At 61.2% G+C, this 12,407-nt stretch overlaps 1 protein-coding gene across 3 annotated transcripts in view; it reads left to right on the forward strand.

The window, feature by feature from the left end:
- Positions 1-2,207: 2,207 nt before the first annotated feature.
- Positions 2,208-12,407, forward strand: part of LOC114489509 (cytidine monophosphate-N-acetylneuraminic acid hydroxylase) — a 32,811-nt gene continuing 22,611 nt past the window's right edge. Inside the window, exons 1-3 of one of the 3 annotated variants that reach the window (XM_036014986.1) lie at positions 2,208-2,412; positions 9,757-9,960; positions 10,675-10,766. In XM_036014986.1, coding sequence (XP_035870879.1) covers positions 2,402-2,412; positions 9,757-9,960; positions 10,675-10,766 — 307 coding nt within the window. In that variant the 5' untranslated portion in view covers positions 2,208-2,401. Of the gene's footprint in view, positions 2,413-9,349; positions 9,557-9,737; positions 9,961-10,674; positions 10,767-12,407 lie in introns of those variants that run through there. The other 2 variants (XM_036014985.1, XM_036014987.1) reach the window with 2 other exon arrangements.

The raw sequence follows: 12,407 nt of genomic DNA on the forward strand, positions 1-12,407 counted from the left end.
CCCGTGGCGAGCAGACAGTGGGCCGTCCGAGGGGGACAGGTCACAGAATGTGTCTGAGTCTCCCTCATACAGCTCCGGGAGAAAGCGCTCCGCTCCGGGCCACCGGGCCGCACCCAGGGAGCCCACGGCCAGAGGGGAGGAGCCCGTGCAGCCTCCTGAGATCAAAGCCGGACAGCAGGACGCGACCAGAGCGGCTCACCTGGAGCCTTCTGTCCCCCGTCCCCCACTTCCGTCTGCGGTCTCACGTGGCTGGGTTTGCAGGACTTTCTGAGTCCAGCCAGGAGCGTAGAAAGAGCCGGGCCCTGTCCCCCTCCCTGCCCACACTGTGCTGTGGCCCTGCCCACTCAGGCACTGGACCCTGAGGAAGCTGGCAACTGGACTAGTCCCCTCCCTCCTCCACGGGCCACACCTGGGGAGGATCCGGCCCTGCAAGGTCCCGACCCTCAGGTTTCCTGGAACACCCTGGGGCCGGCGGCCAGCCCGACCTCTCCCCGAGAAGGTGTGCTGCTCCGGAGACGAGGAAGCGGCACACACAGAGTCTCTGTCCTCACGGCAGTGACCAGGGAGAGGCTGGGACACGGGAGCGCCCAAGGTAAGGCGAGGGGCGCGGACCCCAAACCAGACCCCCCAGGTGGGGTCGCCCTGCCCTCCGACCTCCCGAGAGAAGAGCACCTGCGGCAGCGGAGGGAAGGCCGGGAGGAATAAACTCAGAGAGTGGGGAGGGGGCCTCAGGGAGACAAGGAACCCGGCAGATGGAGGGAAACAGGCCGAGACTGGACCCAGGGGCCCGAGCGGGCCACAGCAGACCAGAGCTTGCTCGGGAAGGCTGGGGCAGGGGCGGCTTTGCCCTCGGAGCCGCCGGTCTGTCAGGACTCCAGTGCCCAGGGGGCGGCCCCTACCGCCCCCCACCCCGGCCTGGACCTCTCTCGTTTCTAAACAGAGGAGCTGGCCGGCCTGGGGGCAGACGTGGGCTCCCTCGGGGACTGTTGTGTTGGCATCTCCCGGTGGTCTCTGCGCTCCTCCCCAAAGGCAGGCGTGCGTGGCGGGGTCTGTGAGATCGTAGGGGGTGCACGGCAGTGAACAGGCGGCGTGGGCAGTGCTGCCCGGCCCCGGCCTCTCCCTGGGCCACGAGTGAACGCCAGACTCCCCACTGCCCGCTCCTGCTGCTGCCTGGATGTGGACAGGCTCTGGGCACCCCCCCCCCCCCCCCCCCCGGCTGGCCGCACTCAGTCCCCGGCCACACCTGCAGGGCCAGCTGGCCCGGGCTGGCCCTGTGCCCGCCCACATCGGGGCATTCTTCTCTCCAGCCAGGGCAGGCGTGCTCTCCCGGGGGGCCCGCCTCGCGGAAGCCCCGTGGGGAGTTCGAGGCCTAGGTGACGCTCCCGGGGCCCCAGAAGCCCAGTCTCACAAACAAGCCTCCCTCCCGCGAGCGTGCCACCGCGGGGAACCCGGCATCACCGCCTCGTTCCCGAGGTGCCCACCTGAGGGACACAATTCTCGGGGAACCCGGGAGGAGGAGAAACCGGGGAGGCAGGGAGTGAGGGCCCCCCACGACGGCGGAGGGTGCGAGCTGAGGCGTCAGACCAGGTGGGCGGACGAACCCCGGAGAGCCCCCTCCGTTGCTGTGCCTCTGAGGCCACCCCGGGGACCGGCCGAAAGACGAGGACCAGCCCCACGGGGGGCGGGGGGGTGGGAAACAGAGAAGACTGAGGCCTTCTCGGGGGACCCGGGCTGGGACCCCGCCCCGAGGCTGCTCGAGGCTCCCGGGACCGGGGAGACGGCGCACCGCGGGAGCCAGGAGGGCCCCGGAAGCAAACCCCACCCCCCGAAGGGAGACGCTCCCCGAGGCCCTCTGCTTTGCGGCCGAGCCGTCACTCCGGGTCCATTACCGGAGACGACGCCCGCCGCCCTCCGCCGCGCTTTCAGGAGCGCACGGAGAGCCCGGGAGTGCGGGGGGGGGGGGGGGGTGTGGGGGGGGGGCGGCGGTAATAACTCCTCCTTAATGGTTTCTAATTTACCGCCACTTATCGGCCTGCAAAACGCACCCCCCCACGCACGCGCACGCACGCCCCCCCCCCCCCCCCCGTGCCAGCCGGGGAGCCGGAGTTTATCTGGACTCCCTGCGCGGCGGGGCGGGGCGGGGCGGGGCCGGGCCGGCGGGCCGAGGTGGGCAGATAGCAGAGGCGCGTCAGACGCCGAGCCGGGCGCCCGGGGCCTGGCCGGCTGCCGCCCGCCCAGCGTCGGCAAAGGCCTCCTGACCTCGCAGAGAGCAAATCAAATTGGCTCCCAGCGCGCCGCCTGCAGCCCGAGGATCCCTTCCCAGAGCGCTTCAGCCTCCCTGTGTTTCTTCTCCCTTCTCCCAGGAGCTGTGTCTGTGCTGCCCCGCCTCTTCCCACCTGGAATGGAGCGAAGGTACGCTTTCCCGTCCCCCCCGCCCCCACCCCTGAACTGAGGGTCCGTGTCTCGGCTGATCCGTCTTCTGGCCGGAGAAAAGGTCCCGGAACCGAGCGCTCCTGGGCGGAGGTGGGGGTTCGGCTGCGTGCCCTGCTGGGACCCTCTGCCAGCCCCCCCCCCCCCAACCCCGCGGCCTCCAGAGACGTCGGTCAGGAGGTCGCGCTCCCTTTCCTCTGGCTTCCAGCGGGACTTCTGGTTCCCCGTCAGTGCCTCACCTGTTGCTTGGCCCAGAGCTCAGAAAGCTTTAGGGTCGAGAGCGATCCGAAAGGCTCAAGGCTGGGGGGTGCGGGGAGGGGGGGGCGGTCAGGGGCCGGAGGACGCAGGGTTTGGAGCTGAGGGCTGCCCTGGACTAGCGGGTGCCCCCAGTTCATGGCTCAAAAGTGCCATCAGCCTCCCAGCCCCCGTCACCAAGACGCTGGCCTGCGCGTGGGGCGCGGGGCCCTGTGAGCTGGGTGGGCGCTTGGGAGCGTCGAGGCTGGTGCCCGCGGCCCTCCAGACAGACCCTTGCTGACTCATGGGGGGGGGGGCGCTGTCTGGGGGACATTTAACTCTTAAAGTGTCCGTGGTGTGACATCCAGGGGAGCACAAGGTCACAGCTCAGCCCGGAGCTGTCCTGGCGACAGTCTCGACGTGGGGGGGGGGGGGGGTCTGAGTCTCAGGTTGGTGACAAAGCTTGTGGGACGTCACCGCCCTGGGCTGCTGACTGTGACGCGCACCGATGCGTTCAGCGAACAGGAACTGGAACCCGCGGGTGCCCTGGCTCCGGGGTGCACGGGCAGACTCACGCAGGCGCGGTTCCTCCCTTCGGGCGGTGTTCAGCTTTTTTAGGGGGCGCAGAGGTGGATGAGCCTCACCGGGACAACGTGGAGTCGGACGAAGGGGCAGTCAGGACCCGGTGCTGCGGGCGTGCGGGCGGGGGGCGGGGCCGTCCCTGGCGCTCCGGGAAGATGCCGCCGCCGCAGCGTGAGTCGGGCCTGGCCCTGGGGGCGGGGGGAGGCGGTGGGCGCCGGGCACAGCCTGGGGCCGGGTGGGTTGGGGGGGGGGACGCAAGGCCAGCTGGTATTCCGAGAGCAAGCGCCATTCAAAGTTCAGACGGGGCTGGAGGGAGAGGCTGGGAGTCACCAGGTGTCAGCCCTGAGGCCATGCCAGAAGCTGTGTTCTTTCTCCTCAGAACGGCGGAGGGACAGGAATGCACTCCTGAGGGGCGGGGGAAGGGCAGCAGGGCAAAACCGTGTTTGAAACCCATCTTAAGTATGTTACCCTGGCCGCCGTGGGCAGAGCAGATGAGAGAGTGGAGGCGGGGTGACCAGGGAGGGGTTGGGCAGTGGTCCAGCAGGGAGGTGGCGGCAGCTCGGGTGGTGCAGGCCGAGGGTCGCAAGGTCCCTGTGAGCGGGGACCCTGAGGGACCGGAGTCGGGGAGTGAGCGAGGGGGAGGGGTCAGAGGTCACGGGGAGTGCCGCAAGGGGCACTGGAGGGACTGGGGACAGGCGAGGCGTGCTGGCTGGAGTTGCTGGCACGCCGGGGACCAGGTGCTCCTCAGACACAGCTCCGCCCTGCTCGGTCATGTGCGCGCCCGAGAGTCCCCTGCATGCAGGGTGAGATCCCGGACCAGGTGCCACCGGCCAGGCACTAGCCCTGGGCAACGACAGCGCGCAGTGGCGGAGGAGGGGAAGGAGGCGGCCACACAGGAAACAGAGGGATGGCCGGAGGCACACCAGGAGACCAGTAAGCTGCCGGGGGGCAAGGCCGGGTCGGGCCGCGGGGCCGGAGGCCGTGTGGGTGCTGGGAGCTGCTGGGAGGGTTTAAAAGCCAGCGGAATGTGGTGCCGTCCCGTGTGTGAGTCACCTGTGAAAGGACAACACCGTAAGGGTGCGGCACAAACCAGCCATTGTACAGAGCTGGTCTCACTTCCCCCTTAAAGGGTGGTAGAGTTCAACCGGAGACCCCCGTGGGCCTGGGCCTTCCGTCTGGGGAGATGGCTGGTCATTTCTCAGCCTGTTTCAGGGGCGCACGCCCATGTGGATTGTCCGTTCCCTCTCGGGGGTTTTCTCTCAACACTTCGGTTGTGCAACTTCACCCTCTTCTCGTGCGTGTGGTTTCTGAGAAGAATTCATGTTTCATTCTCACCTTTGTTCCTTGATAAATAAGAGGTTTTTTTCCCCCTCTGGCTTCTTTCAAGATGTTTTCTTTATCTTTGATTTTCTGAAATTTCAGTGAGCTCAGCCTAGATGTCATTTTGGGGGGCATTGACCATGCTTGGTGTTCTTGGATCTTTTTGGATCTGCGGGTTGGTATCCAACATTCATTTGGGAGGAATTCTGAGCCACTATCACCTCACACATGTCTTCTGTTCTCCTCTCTACTCTCCTGCCGTTCTCATACGCACTACGTTACACCTTCTGGGTCTGAGCCACCCTTCTTGACTACTCTGTTCCGGTTTTCAGGGTGGGGAGCCTGTTTTCTCTTTGCTTTGCTCTTTCTTCCTTTCTTTTCTTTTTTCCCGCAAGAAGCCACAACCTCACTGGTGATAGAAACAGAACCAATCTCAAACCAAGCCACGGTAGCTCTTCTGAAACAGCACGAGAAGGGTCCTCTGGTTCAGACGGGCACCGCGTCAGCTCCGTGGCAGCAGGCACAGTGCCACCGCCGCTGCTCCTCGGGGCTGGCACTGCCCCTGCTCTCGCCACGTTTGCTTGTGACATCGACCGAGCCCGTGTCCTCAACTCCCCTCCCTGTTTCATCAGCCTCTTCCTCTTCTCTTTCCTCTTGTGCAGTTGGAGTCTGTGGGTTTTCCTGAATGCTTGCGACAGCTTCACCTTGAACTCTGAATGTCTCAGTAGCTGCTAGCTGAGCCTGCTGAGATCCACCCTTGACCTTGGTTGCCCCCAGAACTACGTAGGTGCCTGAAGCTGGGCTCCTGCAGGCCCGTGGCTTTGTGGTGACAAAGGGGATATTCTCAGGTGTCCAGAGAGTGTGACCCAGCAGCCCCTGTCACCTGTCCAAGACCCAGTTTGGACACAGCCTTCCTTGTCTTCTGTTCACTCTGGCTCCGTGTGGCTCTGCTGACCGGTTCCTCGTCGCGTTTGGGGGCTGGCTGTGCGGCTGCCCTGCGCGGAGTCTCGCTCCCCCGGTTCCCGTGCTGCCCCATCCCCCAGCCCCCGTCTCAGCCCGCGGCCGCGTCGGGTGCAGCTGCGGAGCCGGGGCGGTCTCCACGGCTTCCCTGGGCACTCTGTGTGGGGCGTGCGGAGACCGAACCTTTCTTCGCTCCAGTTCGGGAAGTTCCTTCGGTCGGACCCTCAGGCTCAGGGGGTCTGTCCTCGGCCACATCACGGGAATTCTTTATCTGTTACAAATACTATTATTATTATTATTATTTCTCTTTCTTCGAGTTTCCCTCTCTCTGCGGTTTCTCATCTGTCCTGGAGGGTTGTCTGCCTTTCCTGTTCGAGCCCTTTGCATTTGGATGGTTTTTTCCATTCCTGACCTGATACTTCCAACCTCCCTTCCAGACCTAAGTCTGATTCTGGGGCTTGTGGGGTCCCTCTAGACCGCGCTTTCCCGCTTTAGGGCGCCTCGCGCCCTGCGGTGGCCAGCGGGACACGAAGAGCTGAGGGACGGGAACCCAGCGTCGGTCCCGCGGAGGGACCTGCTTGTGACTTTCCACTTGGTGCGTGCGGCTCTCTGTGCCCGCCTGCTGTCCCCTGTGCCCGCCTGCTGTCCCTCCAGCCTGGGGTCGGCCGTCTGCCCTGTAACCCCGGCTCTCCAACACATGTAACAAGAGCCGCTGATTTTCAGTGTATCCCGTTTTCCACTTGTTATTAGGGCGGAGTCCCATGCCAGACCAAAAACTGCACATCGAAAGCCCACAGCGCACTTACTCTGCACCAAGTATCACCCCCCCGTGTGCGCCACCCCCTCCCTGAAGGACAGTTTGGCCTCTTCCAGGTGTGGCCAATCACCAGTAGAGCTGCGAGACACATTCCCACGCGGGCTTTCGTGGGGGGCGTGAGTTTTCCGGTCCGTTGGGTGAACGCCTTACCAGTGCTCGCTGGGTCACGTGGTGAGGCCACGCGAAGCTTCGTAAGAAAGCGCGAAGCCGGACTCCCAAGGGTCCGCCGTGCTCCCTCTCACCAGCAGTGAGTCAGTTCCTGGGGCTCCCTCCCCGAGTCACCCTCGGGCACTGCCAGGCTTTCGGGCTTTAGGCATCCTGACCGGTGCGTGGGGGTCTCTCGTTTCGTTACGGTTTTCTGTTCCCTGACGACAAGTGACGTTGAGTATTTTTTGTGCAGCTACTTGCCATCTGCCTACATTCTTTGGCTAATATTTACTTTACATTTTTCTTTAATTAAAAAAGAAACCACCTCCCCAAAGGGGACAAGCCTCCGGTGGCTGTGAGGGAGTTCCGGGGTCTGACACACAGCGCGGGGGCTGCAGTGGGTCGTGCTGCGCCGTGTCCTGAGACGAGGCCGTGGGGAGAGTAGCTCCCGAGCGCAACACCACAGAGAGAGAGAGCACAGGGGCCACCACGTGAGCTGATGAGAGGTCCGTTAGCCTGGACAACCGGTGGTAATCCTCTCCACGGCGCACGCACATCAGAGCATCACACTGTGCACATCAACTGCATACAGTTTTACTTGTCAATTATGTCTCCATAAAGCCAGAGGAAGATATTCTAAATCAGTAAAATCTAAAAAACGGAACTGCCACAGGACCCAGCAATCCCGTTTCTGGGTATTAACACAAGGCATGGAAGGCAGGGGCTTGAACACCTGTACGCGCCCCCACGTGCACAGCCACGCCATCCCCAGTGGCCCAGAGGTGGCAGCCACGAAACCGTGAGCTGGCTGATGGACAGAGACTCAAAACGCCGCCCATTCTCACGGTGGGGTGACGCTCCGCCTTCACAAGGAAGGGACTCCTACCGCCCGCACAACGTGGGCGGGTCCTGAGGACCCTGTGCTTGGTGCCGTGAGCTGGTCGCCCAGGGACAGATGCTGTGCGGTCACACTTACGTGAGGTGTCCAACGTGCTCAGATTCACAGACACAGAGCAGAACGGGGGTTACCCAGGGCTGGGGGAAGCGGGAACCGAGTTACGGTTTAGTAGGCACGGTGTTTCAGTTCTGCAAGAGGGAAGTTTTGGAAATTTGACGCACGACTATGTGAATATACTTAACACGACAAAGGGTGCACTGCAAAACGGTTAACGTGGTAAAATTTTCATTATATGGTTTTTTTTAACCACAGTCTCTTTAAGTTACATCTCTCTATAGCAGACCTGGAAATAAAACTACAACCACACTAATCAGCACCCCAGCAGGAGCTAGGAAAACGCAGAGCATCAGAACCGTAACGAAGGCCAGGGACCACGAGGGGCGGCGCACTGCGTGCCCTCGGCACTGGCTCCGCCCACCGGCGGCCCTCACAGCGGACTCCCCGGGGTCCCGTTGCACCCCGCAGACTGAGGCTTTCCCGACGCGTGTGCTGGGAGGAGGTGTCTTCCAGGCTCGGGTGCTGGTGTTGTAACCGTGTCGGTGCCCTTGCGGACACATCGCTGCGGGTTTGGGGGGCACAACAGGGTCAGAAGGAGACGAGCGGACTGGGGGGGGGGGGGGGGGGGTGACTGGACCCGTGTAGCCCCGCAGGGCAGAGCCCAGCGCACCAGCGGCCGCACGGAGGCTGCGCAGGGTTCTCTGGCTGTGAAACTCGAAGTCTAGGGCCCGGGCTGGTGTGGCTCAGTGGACTGAGCACCGGCCTGCAGACCCAAGGGTCACTGGTTCGATTCCCAGTCAGGGCCCATGTCTGGGCTGCGAGCCAGGTTCCCAGCAGGGGGCACATGACAGACAGCCACACGTGGATGTTTCTCTCCCTCTCCTTCTCCTCTCTGCCTCTCTCTCTAAAAATGAATACATAAAAGTCTTTTGAAAATTAAAAAATCCTAAATAAAAAATTCATGAGGCTTACAGAGGGCTGCTTCTAGTCAGAGGAGTGTGAAGTGTGTTTCTGGAAGCATTTCAAATCTGCTGTCAACAGAGTCGCCAGGGACTCGGGCTGCAAACAAGGGGAATGGGCCTTGAGAAACTCGGCGCCCTCAACACGGAGCGGGCCCCGCCTCCTTATGGCGTAAGGGTGGGGCCAGTGTGCCCGGGTTCTCCACCCCGGGGGGCTCTGGAAACTTGTTTTGAATCCCCTGTGTAAAAAACCTGCACTACTCCTAAAAGTGAAAGTAAAAAGGCCGAAAAGGTACTTGAACTGCCAACCAGCGTTCAGTTAACCCACGAGGACCACTGCTTTCGGTTTGCAGTGCAGAAGTCCCTGCACCAGACTCCACCCCCGAGATATGCAGAAGGACAGTCTGAAACCCCTCGTTGCGAAGGCTACATTGCCCCTGAGGGTCCGGAGGTGCATCAGAGTTTGTGCAGAAACTGGAAGCTGGGACGTGTAACATAGTTAGCTTCCTTGTAAAGAAATATGAAAAAACAAAATGCTCATTCGCAGCTGGAGGTTTTTGTAAACGATTCACATTCAGTGCAGTGGGAGGGTTCATTTGTTAAGTAGCTGCTCTGAAGACACCAGCTGGCAGGCGGCGTGCTAAGTCGTGGGGACAGGAAAGTAGAGAAGACACAGTCTTTAAGAAGCTCCTGCAAGCCCTGGCTGGTATAGCTCAGTGGGTTGAGCGTTGACCTATAAGCCAAAAGGTTTCCAGTTCGATCCCCCTTTCCCCAGTCGGGGCATGTTCCTGGGTTGGGTCCACTTGATTGTTCCTCCTCCTCTCTTTCCTCCTCCCTCCCCGTCTCTCTCTAAAAGTAAACAAAATCTTTAAAGAGGCAGCAGCACAGCAGCAGCTTCTGCCCTCTGTTGAGGGTTCTGCCCCACATCCAGGGACCCGGACGCCCTGACTGCTGCGTTAGCTTCAGCCCCTCTGCCCTGGGCTGGTGTGGTGGAGGGAGGAACTCTGCATCAACCAACGGAAATGACTGTGAACTGGCGTTCACATCCTCTCTCCACTGACTCCGGGAGTCAAAAGACAACAGAAACAAAAAAGCAGCGACCATTCTTTCTAAGTAGCCAGGAGGAGGCAGGAGGGTGCCGGCGATGGGCAGGCAAGTGACAGACAGCACTGTGCTTGCCGGGGACGTGCTTGCCGGGGACCGGGCACAGGGAGAGGGTGCCACCCCACGCCCCAGACCTGGCTGCGGGGGGGAGGGGCTGGAACCGGGTCTTCACTGAAAAAGAGATGGTCAGTCCTCTTCAGACCTTGACAGTCTTCGTCTTTCCCCTCCAAACGTGTGCCCCCTCCCAGCATCGAGCAGAGAGCCGAGACCCTGCTGTGCCTGTCCCCTGAGGAGGTCGCCGGCCTCCAGGAAGGGATCAATTTCTTCCGAAACAAGAGCACCGGCCGGGACTACATCTTCTACAAGGACAAGGGCTGCCTGAGGGCGTGCAAGAACCTGTGCAAGCACCAAGGGGGCCTGTTCATCAGGGACATCGAGGACCTGGACGGCAGGTACCTGGGCGCTCCGCCCCCTCCCCGGGGACTGCGGGCTCCTGCCCTGGAGTCTGGCAGCACAGGCGCTCGTGGGGAACCCGTCAGGGAGCGGGGCAGCAGAGCGTCCCCTGGCAAGTCCAGGGCTCTTACACACGTCTGCTCAGGGAAGCTCACTGATCCCAGACTTTTAGGGCCTTTCCTTTCTTCTTTACACTGGCAGACTTTTGAAAATCCCCATCTGTTTATTGATACGAGACAGAGAGAGAGAAACATGGATACGAGAAGCATCGGTCAGCCGCCTCCCGTACTCGCCCCAATGGCAGGCGAACCCCCAGCCCTTCGGTGCGCACACAGGACAGCGCTCCAGCCAGCTGGGCCACCCAGCCAGGGCTGGGGCCTTTGCTGAACTTTCTGAATTTCCCCCTAAGAATTTAGAGGTGATTCTCAGCTTGATAAGCAGGAGAGGTTCCAGGGCACATGGGTCCCATGTGAGGGTGTGCTGGGGGACTCACTCACTCACCCACCCGCTGCTTAGTCACAAGGTCCGGGGCTCCTTCAGGCTGTTCCCCTCTCTCCTAGAAGGGGGGCCGGGGGCAGGGGCAGCCGCTCTCCCCAACACTGCTGGAGAGCAGGTGGTCTCCCTGGCGGTGCGGCTGTGGCCTGCAGACAACGGCACAGCTGCACCCCCCGGCCCTGAACGCTGGCTCTGACGGCCGCCCCCCTTGCGCCCAGGTCCGTGAAATGCACGAAGCACAACTGGAGGCTGGACGTGAGCACCATGAGGTACATCAACCCGCCGGGCAGCTTCTGCCAGGACGAGCTGGGTAAGGCCCCTCCCGTCCCCCCCACGTCGCCTGTGGCCATGGTTCGGGGCGTCCTCCCTGTCTTCCCGTGTCCAGCCTCACCCGCAGCTTTGGAAACACTGCGCTTGGCCGCTGTGGGGGTCCTGTCCTCTCTCTACCACGAACACTGGGAACTCTAGGCAGAGCTCCCTCCGTGCATCCACCTGTGGGGCAACTGTGAGCTGAGACCCTCCCGTGCGCAAACGTCACGCTGGGTGTTGAGAGCCACCCGGCCGGGTAAGAGGGCGCAGTGTCAGTGAGAGGACAGTGACGTGGCGTGGGGGCCCAGATGGGCCGGAGGCTGTCGGGGGCCAGGGCACCCCGTCAGGCTCCTGAGCCCCGGTGGCCCCGATCACCCAACCGTCAGGGGGCCCATGAGCGGGGTGTCTGTGGGCACGGTCCTCCGGACAGGAAGTCACAGCTCTGGTGCGAGATGACAGGCTCCCAAGGGCAGGGCGCTGTCCGTGCAGATAAGAGACGCCGTTCCTGCCCGCGGTCCTGGGGACTTCCTCCTCTCCTTTCTGCTGCTCTGCACGGGGGACTGGGGCTGCAGTGGCTCTGTCTCTGCCCTGACGGATTCAAGTGGCGCTCTGCCCGCAGGAAACGTTCCTTGGCACAATCCTTACAGCTGCTCAGCGGTGTGTCGGACACGCTTTCAGAGTGGCTGCTACTGGAATAAAAAAGTAGATGAAGTAGATGTGAACCAATCCAGGGGTGCTGGAGACATCATTTCTGGTTTTTTGTAAATCGTTTATGCTATTCTGTTGACCCAAGTTTTCCCCCGTTGCCCCCCTTCACCCGGCCCCACCCCGCTGTCTGTGTCCGTGGGTCCTTTGTCTGCTCCGTTTCCTGTGCTGTGCGTTACACCCCCACGACCACTCTGTAACGACCAACCTGTACTTTTTAATCTCTCCGCCTCTTCGCCCACCCACCTCCGACCCCCCTCCCATCTGGCAACCACCAGCATGCTCTCTGCCTCCACCACGCTTCTGTCTCTGTTCTCCCTGTCTATTTTGTTTTTCACATTCAGTTGCTGATAGGTATGAATTCATTGCCATTTTGTTGTTCATAGTTTTGATCTTCTTCTTCTCACAAAGGGCCCTTTACCGTTTCACGTGATGCTGTTCGGTGGCAACAGACTCCTCTAGCTCCTTCTCGTCGGGAAGCTCCCTCTCCGCGCTCCGGTTTTAAATGACGGCTTCGCTGGGTAGAGCAAGCTAGGTTGTAGGTCCTTGATTTTCCTCATTTTGAACACTTTTTGCCAGTCCCTTCCAGCCTGCAAAGTTTCTTTTGAGAAATTATCTAACAGTCTTATGGGAGCTCCCTTGTAGGTAACTAACTGCTTTTCTTTTTGCTGCTTTTAAGATTCTTTATTTTTATCCTCTGGCATTATCGTTACCATGTGACTTGGAGGGGGCCTCTTCGAGTCCCTCTCGGCTGGGACGCTCTGTGCTTCCTGCACATTCAGATCTAGTTCCTTCACCAAATTAGAGAAGTTTCATTTCATTCTCTTTTTGAATAGGTTCCCAATTCCTTGCTCTTTCTCTTCTCCTTGTGGCACCCCTATGTTACCAACATTGGAACTCTTGAAGTTATCCCAGAGACTGCTTGCACTATCCTCAT

The sequence above is a fragment of the Phyllostomus discolor genome, chromosome 14 (genome assembly GCF_004126475.2).
Source record: "Phyllostomus discolor isolate MPI-MPIP mPhyDis1 chromosome 14, mPhyDis1.pri.v3, whole genome shotgun sequence".
In the NCBI taxonomy this organism is placed as follows: Eukaryota; Metazoa; Chordata; class Mammalia; order Chiroptera; family Phyllostomidae; genus Phyllostomus; species Phyllostomus discolor.